The sequence below is a fragment of the Protomyctophum parallelum genome (assembly GCF_964188405.1).
Source record: "Protomyctophum parallelum genome assembly, chromosome: 15".
Taxonomy (NCBI): domain Eukaryota; kingdom Metazoa; phylum Chordata; class Actinopteri; order Myctophiformes; family Myctophidae; genus Protomyctophum; species Protomyctophum parallelum.
Window position 1 is genome coordinate 3,624,242 of NC_139710.1, and position 21,812 is coordinate 3,646,053.

Here is a 21,812-nt window from a genome sequence, read left to right on the forward strand (position 1 = left end):
TGCATGCCGCCGTAGTGCTCAGCATCTCTCTGATTATGACCTTGGAGAAGACGCAGGACCAGATCAATATACTCACCTGCTCCAGGACACAGCATGTGTTGAAGGATTCTTTCACCGTTATAGGCACATTAACTACATTTAATACCAAGTTATTGGTGTTATTGTGGTGCCATGAGGTATGAAGATTCACCTTTTAAAATGTAAGTGTAATGTCTGTCTGTCTGTCTGTCTGTCTGTCTTTCTGTATCTAAAATGTAGTAAAAGTAGTGAGTGGCTCTGATTGAGGCCCATTTTCTGGTTACCCCTTGGCACAGTTCTGGGGAGACTGTAAGCAGCGTGACATTAATATTGTGCACCTCAAGGTGAAAAGAGCCCCAGACAATACCCCTTCATTCAGTCTCTTACCAGCGACCCAGATTTAGACTTGCCAAAGGAGGCAAGCAGATTTTTTTTTTGTCATGGATGACCTACAAAACTAGGCATGCTTGATAAATTCCTATGAAATGAAAAGAAAAGTGCATGTATCCTATCAGACCTGTTTAACATTGAGCCGAGGGACCGGGGTTGTAGTTGTAGTCATTGAATATTTACAACTTTTACACATCAAGTGGGGCATGCTGCTTTATTATTCAGTTTGTTTATTTGCAGAGATATCCTCATGTTTGCTTCATGTCTCTTTTGACACTGTCCCTATTATCCTATGTCGACTATGTCAGTAGATCTTACTGAATATCTCATGCTGCACTTCCATATCTTCATTTGTTTAAAAGGCATGTACAGTAACACATGTTGCTAAATTGATAATACCGGCTTTATGGATATGGCTAGCGGTTTACATTGTCCTTCTCATGCTGTGTATGTCTTCAGCGATCAGCGTTGCTGAACGCCTGGCAAGCAGTTGTCTTCTGCTCTGACTTATCCTGAGCCCACCATATGGTGGAGTCTTAGTATAGGCCTAGGTATTCTATGCTGACGATCACATTTTCACAGCATGCGGGTCTGGGCCAGGTTTGAAAGCAAATCCTGACTTCTGCGTCAGATGTCTGCAATCTTCCACAGACACACAGCCCTTCATCAATCACCATGCACTTCACTAAAACCAATTTAAAAGTAAAAAAAAAAAAAAAAAAATACTTACTAGTCTGAAAGATGGGGTAGGAGAGACAGGAAGGATGAGCGGCTGGGAAAGTAATCATCCAGCAAACAGTTGTGAGGGATTTTTTTTTATTATTATTTCCTTTGAAACAGCAAATGATTGAGACAGTCAACTATATAAACCAGTGGTTCCCAGACATTTTAGCTCGAGACCCAAAAGAGAAATGCCCGGGACCCAAATTTGTGAAAATAGCAGATATATAAGCTCACAGCGTGTCGCGCGACACGTTGTGAGCTTATAGGCTATTTTCACTACTTTTTTTTGTATTGATGGAATAAAATAAAATAAAATATGTATGTTTTGAAATATATATATATATATTTAAATGTAGGTCAAATAAATGCGATTTAGAAGTGTGAAATAGGGAAACACTGTGTCCCAACCAGTTTTACACAACCCAAAAGCGGGCTGTGAGATGTTTATGGTATTAGTTTTTTAATATAGTGAGCTATGATGTGGTCAACGCAGGTCTCAGTGCGAACGGGCACCCATTTTGGTGTTAGCATCATGTTATGCTTTAGCTATTGAAAAATAGCAGATCTACAAGCTCATATCGCGCCACCGAGTGGCGCGATACGAGCTTGTAGGTCTGCTATTTTTGAATAATCGAAGAACGACTGACATTTCTAGAATCTGATCTCAGGTCAGAATGGGTTAATCAGACCAGTGTGTGTCCCGTGGTAACCTCGTATGAATCTGATCTCAGGTCAGAATGGGTTAAGAACCACTGGATTTAAGAGCTAGAACTTTGACACAAACCCCAGAATACCACGTTGAGATGTCAACCTACCGTGGTTTATATGCAGACTGGACTGTCCTGGCTTTTCTCTTGTCCCGATCCTCTTGGTTCTTCTTTGAGTTAAATTAATGCATTACTTTGATTTATTCCAGGATTAGGATCCCTGCACTTCTGCAATATGGTGGTGAAAAAATAAGACAAAGTATGCAGTGCCAGTGAGGGACACGCCAGAGAATGCTTGTTGCTACTGTTAGGGGAAAAGTTATTGATGGTGTAGCTAGACTGGAGGCACTGTGGTTTTTGCATTACACTAATGGGAAAATCAGAGGGATATGACATGGATACTTATGTAAAGAGACATACCTATGGGAATTGCATCTGAGTTTGATTCTGTTTCTTCTGCACAGCCGTTAACTTTGCTTGGGGTAATGTCATCCTTTGGATTGAAGTGATTTAGTTTTTATGTCAGATATATGTAGTAAATGGAGTTTATGATGCTTAATGTTTTTCATCCATGCTCCCCACTGCCCACTGGTTTGCACTGTCTGGTTTCCCCATTTGTTATGATGTGTATAGAAATCTCTTGGTTGGATTAGAGGCAGCCAGCTTGGCATAGCCATTTCCTTGTGTACTAGACTAGAGCAATGATACCATACCATAAAGTTAGGGTGTTTACAAAAAAGGCGAAAAGCACTTTTGAAATGGACTCCGATGGGACCTATGAAGCATTTCCAGCTCTCCAGTGTGTAAAGTGTAGAACTTCAAGTGTCGCCTCAGTACTCATTCAATACAAGGGCTAATTTAGATTGACCACACTAGATCCGCGTGCCAGCAGGTTTCCCTTGGCTAAATTCTGCTCACATTGGACCACATGGCGGCTAACAAGCTTAACGTCCGTCTGAAAAGCTAACAACAGAGCGAAAAAACAAGTGACAAAATTACAAAAGCAGCAGCAGTTAAATTGTGTCAAGTCCGTCTCCACAAGTGCCAGGAACCGGCTGCATTAGCATAGAGCTCTGGCCACGGGGGGAACTGAAGAAAGTCTAAATAAAAAAAAAACAGTGTGGGGTGTCTGGTTCTCTCAGGGCCTAAAATGATCCAAACGGCACAAACTTGATTCTTATCGGTATCTCTCTGCATATTAAACAGGGCCGATTTGTAGCCAGTGCTGAAACTGAACGATCTCGTCATGAATTGGTGTGTGGTTTCCTCTCCGTCGATTTCTGAATAATGCCATCGAGTTTTGCCAGAGCCACAGACTTTCTGCACAAAGCCTGTTTTGGTCTCTCAGGGGTTCAGCCTCCCTCTGAGGGCCATGTGGAGAGAAGCCAGCTTCTAAAGTGAGAAAGCCAACCATCAGCCCAGAACTAAAACCCTAACAGCAAACTCAAAGCAATTTTCTGGCTATTTTGTTGATTTAATCCCTGGTTTGTGATGCTCAGACACAGCAGAGAGACTCACTGTGTGTGTGTGTGTGTGTGTGTGTGTGTGTGTGTGTGTGTGTGTGTGTGTGTGTGTGCGTGCGTGTGTGTGTGTGTGTGTGTGTGTGTGTGTGTGCGTGTGCGTGTGCGTGTGTGTGTGTGTGTGACTGACTCAACTGGGAAAGAGAGTGAGATGTGGAGGTGTAGCTCGCTCACTCACTCACTCACTCGCTCACTCGCTCGCTCACTCGCTCACTCGCTCGCTCACTCGCTCACTCGCTCACTCACTCGCTCACTCACTCGCTCACTCGCTCACTCGCTCACTCGCTCACTCACTCACTCACTCACTCACTCACTCACTCACTCACTCACTCACTTAGCGCTTCCATCAGCGAGCCACATCAGTACTGTTCCAGTACGTTCATCCTTGCCTGTCTAATCAGGGACAATGGGGGGGTGCCTCCAAAATAAAGCTCATCCGTCAGGCTTCCTAAACGCGTGCATCTGCTATGTCAGAGTGCCTCCACCTCGCAGAGATACTACCTGTCCTGCCCCCCCCCCCCGGTCTACATCAACAATTTAAGTGTCGATATCATAACATGCAGGCATATCGCTAACTAAGACAGTGGAAGATACAAAAAACAGAAATGATACACCTCCAACTTTGTTCATTCCTTAATCCCTTGACCAGACCTATACCCTTTGCCTGTGTGCTGTCCTCTAAATTCCACTATACTAGCAGGTCTCAACAGTTTAAGAGCCATAAACGACAAGACGTCGTATTGCCAATTATGGACCGGATGCCTTTTTTTTAATCCATATTTAGAAAATTCCTCTGATCTGGTGTACAGGTGATGACATGCACATTACATGCATAATAGAATTACAATTTATTTCTTTTTTTTATAATGGGCGAATTGGCAACCAAAACCTAAACTGGTGACCACCAGGTGGCGCTGGAAAAAAAAAACATATTTTTGCATTTACCCTATAATCCATATTCTGAGGAGAACATAATGCCGAAAATAGACAATCAACAAACTTGCAGTGCGTTGCAACATGATTCGCTGTCAGCTGATAGATAGATAGATAGATTTCCAAGAGATTTGGTGTAGACTAGAGGGAGTCGAACGGATCAACAAAGCCAACCCTGGTCTTAGTAGTATTAGTTTAATAACTATAGAGCGTTTATAAGTGGCTAAATTTACCCCAATCCAAGAGTTTAAGTCCGGTCGAAATACACAGCTGCTGTGTTTTGAGATTGTTGCTGTGGATTTTCATTTCACTGTGTTTATTCAGACTGACATGACGGCTTTCCGACAGTAGTTATTATTACCTCCCAGCTCTGCCAAACTACACTCTGGTTACGCTATGGCTGGGAAATCCTTAGTGTCAGCATGTTTGACATGGTAGTGTGGAAAAACTGCTGCTCAGTTATAGGCGATCTAAGCACACACCATCCAGACTTCTTGAAGGAAAGGAAGTCTGTTGCTGAATGTTAAAACTTGATTCATACACTTGCTGCCTGTCTTGCGCAAAAAGTCATTTCAGCATGTGCATGTCTGTGGTATAAGATATAGGGTAGCGCAAACCGCAAACTAGTGCTGCTTTTCAGAATTTGTCATACTTTTGCAAAATCTTATGTTAACGTCTTTATGCCATGATAATTGTCTGCCTTCTAAAGTCATCTGCTGCCTGAATGTACGTAGGCCTATGCTGCAGTAACCTGCAGTAACATTCTTTGTCCGTCAGCTTTCCTGATTTAATTGTGGTATCATTGTAAATTAATTTCAAGAACCTAATAGATGCATGTGTGGGAAATGCATCCTTTTTAGAAGGCTATATAGCTTCCTCTAATGAGAATTTCATCTGCATTATTCCAGAAAGTATGATTCAGCAAAAAAAGTGTAATTCTAAAATAAGGTATTTTCAAAAAGTGTTGATGTGTCTTGAATCATTAGTTCTTTTTTTAACACATTTTAGGAGCACAACAAAGGTAATCAACTCCCCTCATGGCACAGAACATCAAACGTCAAACTGTAATTTCCACAAGTTGTTGGCCATGCTTTTAACTAACCTGCATATCTCATGTAAGATCAAAGGGTAAGAAAAACATAAAACTTTTACAGCGGATTCCATACCACAAGATCGGCTTCAGCACATTTTTCTGCAGACCATTACTTTAAAAGGAAACAGCATGCCTCATGGAACAGGAAAATGGCCAAGTACCAACCTCAGGTGTGCATGGGGGAGACTTGAGCTACATATAATGCATCGCTTGCTGGAAGTGTGGTCCGAGAATGCTGATCTGCCAGTTTGTGAATAGCAGGGAGGAAGTTATTGGACTCACTGTGCTCACAGGAACCCCTGCAGATGGTCACACTGTTCACCAGTATTAATCTGTCAGCTCGGGATGTGGTCTGGCGTGGAAGAGAGATAGGGGTGTGTGTGTGTGTGTGTGTGTGTGTGTGTGTGTGTGTGTGCGCGCGTGCGTGTGTGCGTGCGTGCGTGAGTATGTGTGTCTGTCTGTGCAAAGTGTGCATGCATGCATGCGTTGTCATGCGGACGGCTGAATGCAAGCGTGCGCGTGTGTATACACACACACACCACACCATGCAGGTGTTGCCTGCTGTTCGTAGCCGCCTGTCATGAGGAAAAAAAACCTGGTCAAGAAGAATAAGCTCATAGCTTCAAGGTTACCCCCCCCCCCCACACACACACACACACACACACACACACACACATACACATAGAACCCCCTGACACCCCCCCCCCCCCCTCCTACCCCCACCCCCCCCCCGCCCGTAATTGTCACTATCGGTCCTGAGAGGAATGGTCAAAAGAATGGCCTCCAATGTCATCCACGGAGTGTCAGTCTCCTCCAGTCTGAGAGAGAGAGAGAGAGAGGGAGGGGGGATACAATGGGTTGCAGGCAGGCAGGTATAGGCAGCAACAGGGTTATATATTGGAGGTGGTCTTTTGTTTGGGGCAACAGTGGAAGGTTAATTGCTTTTAGTGGGATACTATGACATTTCAATGCAGCAGGGGTCCCTGGCGTGTGTGTGTGTGTGTGTGTGTGTGTGTGTGTGAAGGTTTGTGTGCGACTGTTCTGAACAGCAAGGGCAAACCAGAGAAGTCAGCTGCAGTAATAATGGGTGTTCTTTATCCAGCATGGACTCATTTGTGTTGAATTTGCTGATGTCATACATCGAGTACAGAATACAATTCTGTATTCTCTATTCTGGCATAAAGGGATAAAGGGATAAACAGTCAGTTTGGTGATTAGGGAGATTGGCCCGTGCACCAAGAGCCACAGGTTTGATTCGTGCAACAGTGTGTGAAGGTGTCCTTGAGAAATGCACCAAACTATTTCAATAAAGAGCAAACAAATCAGGAACGCCACTCCATGTATTATTAGAAGTGCTGTTCTCATTGTTATTCTACTCTTTCTTTTTTGTTTCATCGCAGGGCTCAAGGACAAGGACTCCATCCCACAGAGGGTTAGTTATCTACAGTAGACTCCCTTCTCCTACCAGCTGCTGCTTCACTATAGTCCCCCAGTATCAGGGTTCCCACCATGGGGATTAAAGCTCTCCTCCTAGGCTGCGTGACTGCAGCCCTGCTGTTCCAGCTCTCCTCCGCTGGCCTGGTCAAACGGATCATCCGCCACCGCAGGGAGACACTGGCGCCGTCCAAGGCTCAGGAGAACCTGACGTTGCCCCACCCAGGCGAGCCTGTAGTGTTCAACCACGTCTACAACATAAATGTCCCCTCCAGCTCGCTCTGCTCCGTCGACCTGGACGCACCGGATGCCCCCGGCCCCGCGGCGCTGAAGCACAAGAGCCCCTTCTCGGATATGCAGAACACGGAGCAGCACCTGGAGCACACGATGGATGGCGAGAATCAGATCGTGTTCACCCACCGCATCAACATCCCCAAGCAGGCCTGCGCCTGTGACAACAGCCATCTGCCCGACATCAAGGACATCCTGAACCGTCTGGAGATGCTGGAGTCAGAGCTGTCCGGCCTGAGGGAGCAGTGTAGCAGTGGGACAGCATGCTGCGGAGCACAAGTCACAGGTTAGCACTAGCAGACTGGATGTGCATGGGAACAGTCCTACGATCCTATGACTGACCTACTGTATGAACTTGGTCAAATGACGCTGCATTTTGAGCAAAGGCATCCATGATTATGTTCATTTTTAAGCCAGCAGCAATCATCTGGCATAAGGAATATCTAGATTCTGGAATATTTCTATTCTGGTTATTGTTACCTATGAATTAATTAATTTAGCGATGAAATATAATAATTTTATTCTATAGTTGGTAAGTGACTGATTTGCGATCATAATGTGTTTGTTTTAATAATGCATAATTCCTTGCCTTCCATCAGGTGAAGTGGCCACCAAGCCCTACTGTAATGGCCGGGGGAACTGGAGTGCTGACACCTGCGGCTGTGTGTGTGAGGCTGGCTGGAAGGGCCCCAACTGCACAGAGCCTGCAGACTGCTCCAACGACTGCCAGGACCAGGGCCGCTGCGTGGATGGAAAGTGCGTTTGCTTCGAGGGTTTCGACGGCGACGACTGTGGTATCGAGATGTGCATGCTAAACTGTGGCGACTACGGCCACTGCATAGAGGGGACCTGCCTCTGTGAAGAGGGCTTCCTCGGCGAGGACTGCTCCCAGACCAACTGTCCAGACAACTGCCTGGGCCGTGGTCGCTGTGTGGACGACGAGTGCATCTGTGACGAGCCCTGGACCGGCTTCGACTGCACCGAACTCATCTGTCCTAATGACTGCTACGACCGAGGCCGCTGTGACAACGGAACCTGCTACTGCGAGGAGGGTTTCACCGGGGAGGACTGTGGTGAGCTCACCTGCCCTGGCAACTGCAACAACCGCGGTATGTGTGTGAACGGGCAGTGCGTGTGCCACGCCGGCTACAGCGGAGAAGACTGCTCCAAGATAATCTGTCCTAGCAACTGTCGTGAGAGGGGCCACTGCTTCAACGGAAGGTGCATCTGTGATCCAGGCTACGAGGGAGAGGACTGCTCCATCCTGTCTTGCCCCGACAACTGCAACGACAGGGGCCGGTGTGTCAACGGTCAGTGTGTGTGCGACGTGGGCTACCAGGGCGATGACTGCGGAGAGCTCTCCTGTCTCAACAACTGCCTAAACCGTGGACGATGTGTCAACGGGCGATGCATCTGTGACAAGGGCTACGGCGGACAGGACTGCAACGTCAAGACCTGCCCCAAAGACTGCATGGGACGCGGGGAGTGCGTCGACGGCAAGTGTGTGTGCTTCGTCGGCTTCACGGGCAAGGACTGTGGAGAACTGACCTGTCCCAATGACTGTTTGGACCGCGGGCGCTGCGTGAATGGAATGTGCGTGTGTGAAAAAGGGTTCGCAGGAGAAGACTGCAGTGAGAAGACGTGTCCCAACAACTGTCTGGAGAGGGGCTACTGTGTGGACGGGAAGTGCGTGTGCTTCGAAGGGTTCAGTGGAACAGATTGCTCCCTGTTGACCTGCCCAGGAGACTGCCTGAACCAGGGGCGCTGCGAGAATGGAGCGTGTGTGTGTGACGAGGGCTTCATCGGAGAGGAATGCTCAGAGGGTAAGATGTGATTATTGTTATTATTATGTTATTCTTACTGTTTGAAGAGCAATTACAAAGATAACAACAAACAACAACAACAACAACAACAAAATAACTATATATAAAAACAAATTACAGTAGGCATGGATTACAGATTATATATCTGTAATATATATATATTATATGTTCTATGAATGTGTAGAATTGTTGCTAAGAGGAATTTGAGATCTAATTTTGTTCTGCTCCACTGTGTAAAGTGAAGGCAATATGTAATATTATATCACAATATGTAATATTATATCATCAACACAATCCTGGAGCATCTTCAGTTGATAGCACTTTTTACTTGACTGTGCAGCATTTCAATGAATGCATAATGTTGCAGTCTAATGCAGATTTCAAAAGAAGACATATGGGTTTTGATTCAACAGTGAATTGATCGTTTGGTTGAGATTATGTAACAACTTCCCTGCTAAATCACTTAGCTAATGTTCAAATACATTCCGGAAACTACTGTTTGGAAATCTGCCCTGCTCTGAGTTGTGGAGGGATATTCTAAACACGCGAACGGGCGCACGCACTCACACAATCGAGCTTTTCATTTCTTTGTCTTTGTAACAAGGCTTTTTTATCTCTAAGATTAAGACGCTGCTGGTCAGGAACCCATGCCCATGTTTTTCATTTTTCATATAATGGCATCTGTAATGCCAAATAGTGTTAGTGAAATAATATCAACAGGAACTCGCTCATCCGCTTTATTATAGGTGCCATATTTCATTTGATCTGAAATCTGTCTAGTTGAGATGATCCCAGAGGCTGCTGGAGAACCATCCTTCCCTTCCATTACTGCCAAGCTATTCCCTTCTTGCCTACACCACATGATATTTCTGGGCTCACTGATGACAAAGAATTTCACACACAAACACATCTAACTATTGGGTACTTGAAGACAAAATATAGGAATATCGTATGAGAAAGAATGATGATTTGCCAAAAGTACCAGTCTTTTCCTGTGATAAAAATAAGGTGCCAAACACACGTGACATAACTATACATTATTAGTCAATCATATTAGTTCCGATTATTATTATTTTAATATACAATGACTCATTAAGATGAACCTTTTTATAGTTTGACATTCTCTTCCATACATACGGTATCCCCTAATGTCCAACCTTCTCCAACAGTCTCACCACCCAAGGACCTGACAGTAGTGGAGGTCACCTCAGAGACCGTGGACCTGTCCTGGGCCAATGAGATGACAGTGACAGAGTACCTAATCACCTACGTGCCCACGGCCCTCGGAGGGCTGGAGCTGGACATGCGCGTGCCTGGCAACCAGAAGTTAGCCACCATTCGGGAGCTGGAGCCTGGCATTGAGTACCTGATAAGTGTCTATGCCGTCCTCAACAATAAGAAGAGTGTTCCTGTTAGTGCCAGAGTGGCAACAAGTAAGTCACAACTCTCGTGTGAATGTTGGCCATGTAATGCCAATGTTTACCTTCTGGCAACCTGGGAACCCATTTCGGTGACACACACTTTGTGTAGAAACAGGAACTCAGTTTGGCTCCTCCCTCTCTTAGTCCAATTCCTCCTGGGTGCTTCTGTGTTTATTATTGCATGTTTGGGCGTAGTGGTGGGCAGTGGTGCTGTCTTGATTCTGTGAGAGATTAACCTTCTGGTATAAAGCTGGATTGTTAGTCTTTTTTTCTTGGCTTTATATGTCCAAATAAGTGTTTCATTTCAAATACAAAAGCAGTGAAGTAGTCTTTCTGTACCCTGGCAGCATAAAAATGATAGACTTGATAAAAAAAGAAATCACACCCGTGTGAAGTGAGGGGCTCTCTTATCATCACACATCATCATGTATCATCTCATTCCGAACAATCAGAATGTGCGTCCTCACCTTCGTCTTCAATGTTTGTGTTACACAATGTTCATGTTCGTGTACTGTACACAAACACTCAAAATTGTCCATTATTTGTCACTGGCATTTAATGTTTGTGTTAGGATAAAGTTTGTGTTTACTTACTTGTTTACACACACGCACGCACGCACGCACGCACGCACGCACGCACGCACGCACGCACGCACACACACACACACACACACACACACACACACACACACACCAAAAGCTGGATATAGGCCCTCAAAAATGTATGATGAAAATTCTGTTCTGCGTCCTATCCAATCAATTTGTTGGCCCCATCAATACATGTTTTGCCCTAAAGAAAACAACCAGACTAATTTTGTCAATGTCCCTCTCAGATCTTCCTGAACCAGAGGGACTGAAGTTCAAGTCAGTGAGGGAGACATCAGTGGAGGTGCAGTGGGACCCACTGGACATTCCCTTTGATGGCTGGAACCTCATCTTCAGAAACACGGTGAGTCCAGTCTATCCCATGATTCCTTTGCAGGCTGCTAATGGCTCCTTTTTTTACTCAAACTCGATAGAGGTAGCTGAATTCACTTACAGCCAATACCCAGTCTATCATAAACCACATTTTCCCTTAGTAGAAACCTTACACGGCCCACTGCATACCCCACCTCCCCCACCCAGCCTCCATAATTGCCTAATGTGCATATGCGTGGATTGGTGGGGTATCCTGTGGAAAATAGCTTAGCCCAGCCAGCATGCATGCAAAAACACAGCAACTGAAAAGCATTAAAAGTAAAATGTTCTGTCTCTGTTGACATTATCGGTGGCTCTGGCCATATGGTACGAGATGATTATTGTTTTGTGAATTGTTTCCTTTTTTTGGAGTTCTTGTATAACCCTTTGAGAAATGGCTCTAGTGGGACATAAAAGCACAAGTGAAAGTTCAAACACTACCATGAAAGCTATTAAGTATGATTTGGCCGTCTCGTTACCACACACATGCATACTCTGCTAGGACTGGCCTTTGTAGTGCACAATGACTGGTGGTGTGTTTTTCTTTTCTTTCTTGTTTTGGTATTGGTAGAAAGAGGAGAATGGGGAGATTCTGAACTCGCTAGGCCGTCCAGAGACCACCTTTGAGCAGTCTGGACTGGGACCGGGCCAGGAGTACGAGGTCAAACTGGAGGTAGTGAAGAACAACAACCGAGGGCCCCCAGCCGCCAAGAATGTTGTCACCAGTGAGTTCTTTCATATTTAAAGTGACTCTTGAGGTGCAATTATGCTGTCTGAGAGTTTCTTCAAGTTCATTGCAAATCCAGACTTGATCTTTAGACAACATGCAGGTTTAAGGACTTCAACAACCCATCTCTCTAGGTAATCCGTTACTGGATTAGTCTTGTCTTTTGTGCATTTATCAAAGAACAACATTTCTGACTTTATCCCATTACCTGAGTCAGTAAACATAATGGGACAGATTCAGCGAGCAATTTATGCTAATATTTTGAGCGTACCGACATTTCCGACCATTTCTACGTTATGTGTGGAATTCATCATTCCTTTTTGGGCCTTGACTTTGGCCGTAAACTACGTCCATTCTCATGTCAAGTCCGACCATGGCTTACAGGGATCCACACTTGCGTATATGTATTTTTGTATACGTTTGTCAACACACGCAACATGATGCAAATTCCACCGGTTTGTATTTTGTAGGCATCCAGAGCTGAATTATTAGGTCGCTCAGTGCTGTTGACAGACTCAGCCAAGTTTCACATAATGATTAAAAGAACTATCACACCATAAATGTCACTGGGTACAAATCCTGCTCCATTGTGTCGTGCTATTAATTTATAATAATGTAGGCTGCTGTATATTGATCACATGAACGCCACACACAGAATAGCCTAATAAGTCTTACCATTTGATGAGGAAACGGCTGATGAAATCTAGCTTTTCCAACGTTTAGAACTTAGTCCAAAAGACGGATTAATCCTGACAGTAACCAATAAAAAGGCAAAACTCTGGTCCGCTATGGATGCAATCTGTGTCCATGTCCATTATTCCATTTGATTTCCAAATCCGATGTAGGCTAGTGGGACAGTGGAGGGAATCAATCACCCCAGCAATTAATAAAGCTCTGATGAAAATTATCTGATTTTATTTTTACCTCTGCAAAGCTAGGTGCAGTGCGTAAATCATCAGTAGAAAGAGCTTCATGTCGCTTTTATAATATCCTTGCAGAGTTTTAATAGCATTTGGTCATAATGTTGAACTGTATAATTCACTTTTTTCTCATGTGAGAGTAACTTTATTAAAGGGACATTTCACCGCTGGAAGAAACAGGCCCCCCTGGAACCGGCCCTGCTGCAGTCACTCAATGTTAATAGTATTTGTAGTAGATAACGTAGCACAATTTGAAATTTGCACCCTATGGCCAGAAAAATAATGAAGTCTGTGTATTTGACCAGGGTTTGACTGGATTGCTGAATTCCTACAATGCCCATAATGCTTTAGTGCACTTCCCCTCCTTGTGGAGAGGGGGAGGCTGCATGGAGGTGTGACTTCGTAGTCCAGGAAGGAAGTGAGACCACATTTTCACGACAGGTTTTTGGTCATGAACATAAAATATTTAAAAAAAAAATTACACACATAAAAACCCCAGGAGTGAAGGAACCAAAATAAGATGATCTGCAAGTTGCTATGCAGTGCTTCCCGATCTGGTGCTGAACGTTTCGTTTCGTTTATAATGTCCATTTCATAAACATCATCATCATTTGGTGAATGACACGTGAGATTGAGCGTACGGAATATACTCATATACGCAATTCATTTACACCTGGTCGTACATTTCCTTTGTGAAACTGGCCCTATAAAGTGATAGATATAGTGATAGAGAGAGAGGTAATTAAAAATGTCTATAGTCATGTGATAAAGAATTTCATCCTCATTGGCAGTAACTTCATCAGCATTAACATAGCGGTCCATCAGTCTCAACTCAACTCTAATCTGCATATTCATGGGACATTTGCTGTGGAATAAGCCTCAAAACCCCTGGAACGTCATTCTGACCATTGTTCTGACCACTGGAGCTTGAGAGGATGTGATTTCCAGAAAATACATGCAGCAAAATGGTAGCTTAGAGCTTTTATAAGTTAAATGTGAAAAACAGACATCATACCATGCAAAGCTTCATTGGACTTGCATACTTCTCAGTGCAATCCAATCTGAACCTCACTGCCCTAATCTCTCTCTCTCTCTCTCTCTCTCTCTCTCTCTCTCTCTCTCTCTCTCTCTCTCTCTCTCTCTCTCTCTCTCTCTCTCTCTCTCTCTCGCTCTCTCTTCACAGTTCACACACACGCACGCACGCACACACGCACGCACGCACGCAGTCACGCACGCAGTCACGCATGCACGAACGCACGCACGCACACACACACACACACACACACACACACACACACACACACACACAGTCACACACACACACACACACACACACACACACACACACACACACACACACACACACACACACACACACACACACACACACACACACGTACTGTGCAGTTCCCCTCTGTCTGCCTATTGAAATGATCCCAACATGTCAACACTGAGTGATACGTTCATTTTGTTTTTCATTACTATAGTTGTAATTGAGCAGCGGTGGCATTAAAAAAATCATAATAGATTCCTAACTGGACGGTTACGAGCTAAATCGTCTTTCACAGCCTAATCGTGTGTAACAGTTAGGACGACTCCAGGCTGGGGATCAATACTTTTGAAAGGGAAAACGAGGGGTTGAAACTATACTTCAGCTGGCAACCCTGACCACCAGCTGCCAGCAGCCAGACTATTTTTAGGTTGCTCTGGGGCACGTTACAAAACTGCTCTTGCTTCGAGCTGCTGAGGCATGTGTTTTCTTTATGAAATACTGTAAGGCTAACGGTCCACAATGACCGAAACCTGAACTGGAGACCGTGTTATCTTTCGCCCCTACGAGAGTTTCAACAAATCTGAGTAATTTGATTCCAATATGTAGTGGGAATATTCTGCCCCGCTCAGCACTAACTTTAGGAGATGGCTCCCAGTCCATTGCTTGGTCAACCTCTCTCCTAGCTTATTTATGGTTTGAGAGTACCCTACAATGTGCCAGAATAAACAGAAATATGCAAGGGAAAGCCATTATCGACCTGTCACAACCCTCGCTTATGAAACCCCTCTTCCTCTGCACAAATGGATGGTAAATTATTGTAATGCCGGAGACCGGTTACACAACCTTTTATAGGTTGGGGTCTAAGTAGTCTCTCATGCCAGACAACTATTCCACAATCTTCAAATGCTACATAGAGTCTGTTACTACACCTCCACAGGAAGCTGTCATCTGTTTGTCATATATTTTTTTTAAATAAGATAAATATATTTTTTAATTTCCATTTCTGCTAAACAATAGGACTTATTTACACAACTGCAAAGACGAAACCGAAGTATGGGGGAGGCGGACATCCAATTTACAATCTGCACATTTTCAGTGCTTGCATTGAACAGACTGTACGGTGGAAGCATTTGTAAATTGTGAGACAGTCTGTTTTACTAGGTTCTAAGAGACTGTTGAACAACCTAAACGTCATACTGTGTTTATGACTTGTGTGTACTGTATTTGCATTCACTAAAGGGTTCTAGTGACATGAAACATAGAGAAACATATCTCAATATCATTATTATAATAATTGACTGTTTTTCTTTGTAAATCATTGCCCTACTTCGTCATACCATAAGCTCACAGTGCTTTACAATTTAGGCATTTAGCAGACGCTCTTAATCCAGAGCGATTTACAGAACAAAAACATGGTAATGCATCATATACTATACATAAAAAATAGTCATCATGCATGCATACATAAGCTAAGTGGAATACCTATAATGAAACTATGCATATATAGTATATAGTGCTATGTCTACATAAAACATAAGTTAGATAAGTTGAGCCTTTGCATACGCCTGTAAGGTCGAAGAGGTGGGTTTTCAGCCTACGGTGGAAGATTGGGAGTGAATCTGCAGTTCTGATTGCAATGGGTATTGCATTCCATAGTTTTGTAGCCAGAAGGGAGAACTTAAGAGTTGGGGACGTGTGGAACGTTGTCCCGGCGTTTTTAGTGAAGGTACTTCCAGCTTCCCTGCGTTGGCTGATCTGAGCAGACTTGCAAGATATGGGGTGCCATACCGTAGGTTGCTTTAGCATCAGAGTTTTGTCCAGGCACCTAGGCCGGTATAATCCAGCCTGACGCGAGTTCGAGCCCCGAACCCTCCGGCCTTTGCCGAATGTCTTCCCCCATCTCTCTCCCCTTTCCTGTCTATAATCACTGTACCCAGCTATAGCGATCAATAAAGGCCAACAACAAAAAATCTTTAAAACTATGTTGGATCCATTATGTTATTTCTTCCATTTCCTGAGAAGTTCCCAACAACAACGCCAATATAGTACAAACGTTGGGTAGCTAGATTCATCGTTCTCCATCTCACTCAGTCTGCCATATCACACAGACCGTTATGCTGTGGGATTTGCATGCTGAGATGCTGTGCAAAGTAAGACCCCCTCTCACCTCCCATCCTCTATGCCCTCCAATCCACCTCGAGTGGAGGAGACGCCTTGTAACCAACCAGGCAGTCATATAAACACCACTCGGGGAAATCCATCCTCCCAGGAGAATGGTATCACTACCCCAGAGTGAGACACGCAGTGGCAGCTTCCTTGGAAGACAAATCTGTGTTAAGCTTGAATGCAGATTTGTCCTTTTATCAGCCTGGTGCAGAAGGTTGACTTTTCGAAAGTTGCTTGCCATGTGACAAATCAATTTCACGAGAGCCCTTCATGGCACGGGGATTTGATCTGTAAATAGTTGAAATAACCTGCTGAAATCCATGAGGGCTTTTGCCATTTTTCAGCTCAGTAGCACTGTGTTCCCAATATTGACTAAGTAATTGTAATATATTCGTGCAGATTATTCATGAACCCAATCCTGAAGGGCTCCATTCCCACAGGGAATGAACCCTGGGAGATATTTATACTATAATAACATCATACCACAAATGGCACATTACATTTTTTTGAAATGTTGCCCTTATCACTTGAGTGAGAATGAGTCAGCAGGTGATTTAATTAATTACAGACCTGCTACAAGAGAAGGGGAATGGGGGAACCAACCAATTATAGTGACATCACCTGGTGTAGTTTGGTTGAAATGAATATCTACTGTACCAGCTTAGCCCCCGGCAGGCCGGCACAGGACGCTATATTGTTTTGGAGAACATAGATGCCTGGGGAAGTGTGCAATTCTGTAACAAATGCAGGTGAGGCTGGTGCGGCGTGCCTGAGTAAGTATCTAGGCAAGCGCGTGCCCATACAGAACAGCGGATAGCCCTGCGTTAAACGCGGAGTCTGAGTTGGCAAGCCGTGGTGTACATCGGAGTTCCCAAACCGGGGGTTGAGACCCCCAGGGCGGTCCCCAAATTGTCAAATATTACCTAAGAAGGCAGAAAGAATAGTGAAAATAGCTGATCTACAAGCACACAACGCCCCACATTGCGAGGCATTGTAACTTGTGAGCTTGTTGATTTTCACGCTATTCCATGTGCTTGTCAGGGTGGAGGATACCATGTTCAAATATGATTATTTTCTGCGTGTCACAGCCTGAAAGGTTTGGGAACCCTTGGTGTACATAATAGGTTATCACATGAAGCAAAAGAAGCACTTTAGCCGGGGAGCCACAGGCCCAAAAGCGAAGTTATGTTAGTTATGGCCATTTTTGTGTTGTTGTATACCACACCATAGACAACCATTATAAAGCAAAATGTCATCATACTTTAAGTAGAATGTGACATGTCAAACTAGGGGGTTTTCATGATTCTGAATCCATTCCAAACATTAGTTTTGCATGTAAAACACTCAAATGTGATGAGGTCAGCTCATTTGGGCACATTTGGGCAAGTGGATATGGCCGAATTTAGGCCATGGAGTGTTTTTTTATGCAAAACTAATGCTTGGAATGGATTCAGAATCATGAAAAGCCCCTAGTTTGACCTGTCACATGCTACTTATAATAATGTGGTATACAAAAACACAATCATTCTGTGGACCTTAATGACAAAGTGAATAGAAAAAACACAAATAAAAAGTATGGCGTGACATCACATGTCCCTCTCAAATGTTTGGTGCTGGCCCCCCGGCTACTTCCTTTCCCCCGTCTCAGCCAAACAGAACACTACACTATGCTAACTGCATGTACTCCCAAATCTCCAGTGATCGACGCTCCCAGCCAGGTGGAGGTACGGGACGTGACTGACAACACAGCTCTGGTGAACTGGTTCCAGCCTGTGGCACAGGTCGACGGGGTGCAGGTGTCCTACGGGCCCAGCGCGGACCCGGCCGACCGCAACCTGGTGGAGCTGCCCTCCACGGACACCCAGCATCACCTCGGAGGTCTCAGCCCCGACACCGAGTACCAGGTGGCCCTGATGGCCACGCGTGGAGAGCTGACCAGCATCCCTGTATATGAGACCTTCCTCACAGGTGAGGCCAACAGAAAATGTATTTAGAATGTTATGTTAAAACTATGTTTTAACATAACATTGTGTTAAAACTTTTCCATGGCAGCCATATTGACATAAATGGATGTCTAATGTTTCTTCCTTCTCAGCAGAGTGGTGTAAGAGAGGGTGGTGACAAGTTGACAACACAAATCCAAAATACACCATCATCACGTTAGTTTAGGAAGTCATCTGGAGGGCCTTTTGAATGCAATATACAGAACTGCGCTTTTTGGTCTTTAGTAGTTAATAAATGCATTGATTTCCAATATATCACACCAATATTATGTATACGTGTACTGTAGATAGTTACGTCATTATGTCTTTAACATAGAGCTAATATTTGAGTGTGAACAGCTAATGTTATCATATTTTCAGCCAACAGTACCTTGTTAACTTGGGTAAGCGTAAGTTCAAGCAGTCTGTTCTGCGCTGCCTGCTAGTGTTGTTTACTGCTGACTTCCAGGAACTGCACAGAATCTCCATGATCTGGAGATTTCTGAGAAAAGAATCCTCAATTGGATTCACAGTTATCAAGGATACCAATTAAAGTTGTGTTCCAATCAGGTCAGCGGGGTGTTACAACAAATGGAACGGCTGACCGTCAGAATCGAACTGGGGACTGAATGTGGTACACGCACCACTCAGCTGTCGGTTCACTCCAAGTTTCATTGTCAACACCTGTGAACGAAGTGACATTAAATGGCTATTTGTGTCAATAATGGCTGCCTGTGAAGATGAGTTTGGAGGGCCTTGGGGAACTATTCATTGTTTGATGACGTGTTATTCCAGACAGACAGCGGCTCGCTTGAGTGAGCTGAGGAGAGCATAATGAAGGTGTGGGAGGGGAACAAGGTTTATTTTCATGTAATAACGGCTGTATCATTTGTCTTACATGAAAATGTTTGCCACAGTTGTTAACTCTTTATTGTTGACGTAAAAGCAAACTCACACGCTGTGGTGTCTTTAGGTGTGGTCTGTGTGTTGACCAGGGATCTCTAGAGTCTAGGCCACACATACTTTAGTGACGGCTGTGTGTTTATGGAGGAAGGTCCCCCGCTGTGTGTGTTTGTGTGTGTTCGCATCTGTCTGCCTTTATTTATCGACTGATGATTGACTGAGCACACTAGCTTTTTCCATACTGTGCTTCACTGCAACACATGTACAGTCAGGGCCATATCTTGCCAGCAGCTCACCCCTTATGTCTAAACTTATTAGCCTTATTTTACTATTTTTAAAAACTAGCCAATCTACAAGCTCACAATGTGTCAATGTACAAAATAGTTCAACCGGTTAGTTGAACTGTTTTAATATGTTTTTAAAAATAGTAAAATATGGCTAATGGGTTTAGGGTTAAGGGATAAGACAGCGTGCAAGGTAGGGCACACAGTTTAAAATCTACAGTGTTCATTTATCTTAAGAGTGTACAAATGGATCAAGAAAGGTCCTTTTTTAGTTACATTGCATCGGTACGCTCTCTGAGTTACAAATGAAGATTTTACTGTGGGCTATACTCGTTGCTGGCGATATCACAGCCACAAGGTGTTAACCTGTTGGGGCGGGTTTACCGTTTATGTGTGTGTTGTAGATCTGGATGCCCCCAGGGACCTCCAAACGGTGGACGTAACGGATGAGAGCATCACGTTAGAGTGGAGGAACAGCCAGGCTCAGGTGGACAACTATCGCATCAAGTATGGGCCCCTGTCTGGAGGCGACCATGGAGAGCTGCTGTTCCCCCCCGGAGCAAGCGACACCACTCAGGCCAAGATCTCTGGTAAGGCACACGCACGCACGCACGCACGCACACACACACACACACACACACACACACACAGTACTCACATTTTATACTTGCGTAAAAGTATCAATACTGCAGGTCAGGTTGAAAGTGGTAACGCCTGTCTGTGTGTGCTTTTTATAAATATTTAACCAGTGTAAAGTGTTAACAAGAGTGTGTGACTAAATAATAACTACTTAGTACTTTCCAGATCCCCCCCAGATCTTAGCCAAACAACAACACAGAGTTCAATGTCACCTCTCTGTGCTGCTGCTCCTACTATTATTACGTTTGTGCATTGAGACGCGGACGTGTTCTTTTTTGTGGATTTCTTTCCTTTTCATACCATGTGTCATGTGGTAGGATTAATCCCTCTGGAAAAAAGGCAATATAGTGCCTTTGTTTAGGCCCCTATTCTTTGTCCTTGGGAGCCCTGTCCCATGCAAATAAAATGTTTTTTCCCATTCAGCTGCCCCCCCCCCCCCCCCCCCCCCCCTGTCTCTGCTCGGTACACACCTCAGCGGTTCTTTCACACAGTTATTATCTGTAATTGCCTTCACGCTCATGATTTTATTGATAATGAGTTTCCTGGGCATTAGGTGTAATTTCATGCTACAGGATTCGCTGTGTGGTGACCTCTGGGGGACTTAATAAACAAATTAGAGGCGTTCAGGCTAAGAATGGCTTTAATTGTTTAGGCTAAGAGGAACCCACCAAAAAGCCTGTTGTATCATAGCAAAGTGTCGTTTCTGGTCTGTGCCAAAGGGTATACAGATCAGCCAATCTCAACCTGTCTGCCGGGGCCCACTGTTGGGCAGTGCAGGTATTGCAAGTGAGCCCCCAAATAGAAATATTTTTATGATAATGTAACATTAATATTTAAACATTATGTGCAAAATTATGTCATAGCTTTTTCCCCTTTTCGTTGTGATACCGAAAAATCGGAACTAAATAAATACTTGTTTCATTGATCCAAGCCGTAACACAATCGATTGATTTATCATTCAAATCAACTCTACAAATGCAAGGGGCCCACCCATTTTCAAGAGGGCCCTGATCCACAAAAGGTTGGGAACCACTGCTAGTATAGATCTATGAATGCAAATCCTATCCAACACTGGTGTTCAACAGCAGACAGGATGAACATAGAGCAATTAGCAAAGGCAAAAGGCCTTGAGTAATCAAGGCATTTGAGTGCAGAGACATTAGCTATTAGCTGAAAGCAGCTGGCTGGTTTTGTGTTCCGCCCTGACGTGTCAATCCGACTAATGTCATTCCGTGTCATTCCGAGTAATCAATGCAACTTCAAATGTTGATATCCAGCCCTATAGGCCTAATATAATGTATTATTTTATTTATTTTCCTCCACAGGTCTGAGACCAGGTACAGAATATGGAATGGGTGTAACAGCAGTGAAAGATGAACGCGAGAGCCTGCCCGCCACCACCAATGCAGTGACGGGTGAGAACACTATCACTCACTGAACCCGTCTGCAGCAATGAAACAAGAACACTTTGTATTCAAGTCAGAGAAGTCCTCTGTGTTAGTGGCTCTCAACTGGTTTCACAATGTGACACAAATGTTTAATTTGTCCCCAAGTTAAATAACAAAGTATCAAAGTGACTCTTTGTTCCCGAGTTAAATAACAAATGTAT

At 44.2% G+C, this 21,812-nt stretch overlaps 1 protein-coding gene across 3 annotated transcripts in view; it reads left to right on the forward strand.

The window, feature by feature from the left end:
• tncb (tenascin Cb) overlaps positions 1 to 21,812 on the forward strand; it is a 49,483-nt gene that overhangs the window by 7,480 nt on the left and 20,191 nt on the right. For all 3 annotated transcript variants that reach the window (XM_083783708.1, XM_083783709.1, XM_083783710.1), the window contains exons 2-9: positions 6,785 to 7,395; positions 7,709 to 8,932; positions 10,102 to 10,365; positions 11,186 to 11,301; positions 11,881 to 12,034; positions 18,094 to 18,363; positions 19,969 to 20,154; positions 21,529 to 21,618. In XM_083783708.1, the coding sequence (XP_083639834.1) occupies positions 6,894 to 7,395; positions 7,709 to 8,932; positions 10,102 to 10,365; positions 11,186 to 11,301; positions 11,881 to 12,034; positions 18,094 to 18,363; positions 19,969 to 20,154; positions 21,529 to 21,618 (2,806 nt within the window). In that variant the 5' untranslated portion in view covers positions 6,785 to 6,893. The remainder of the gene's footprint in view (positions 1 to 6,784; positions 7,396 to 7,708; positions 8,933 to 10,101; positions 10,366 to 11,185; positions 11,302 to 11,880; positions 12,035 to 18,093; positions 18,364 to 19,968; positions 20,155 to 21,528; positions 21,619 to 21,812) is intronic.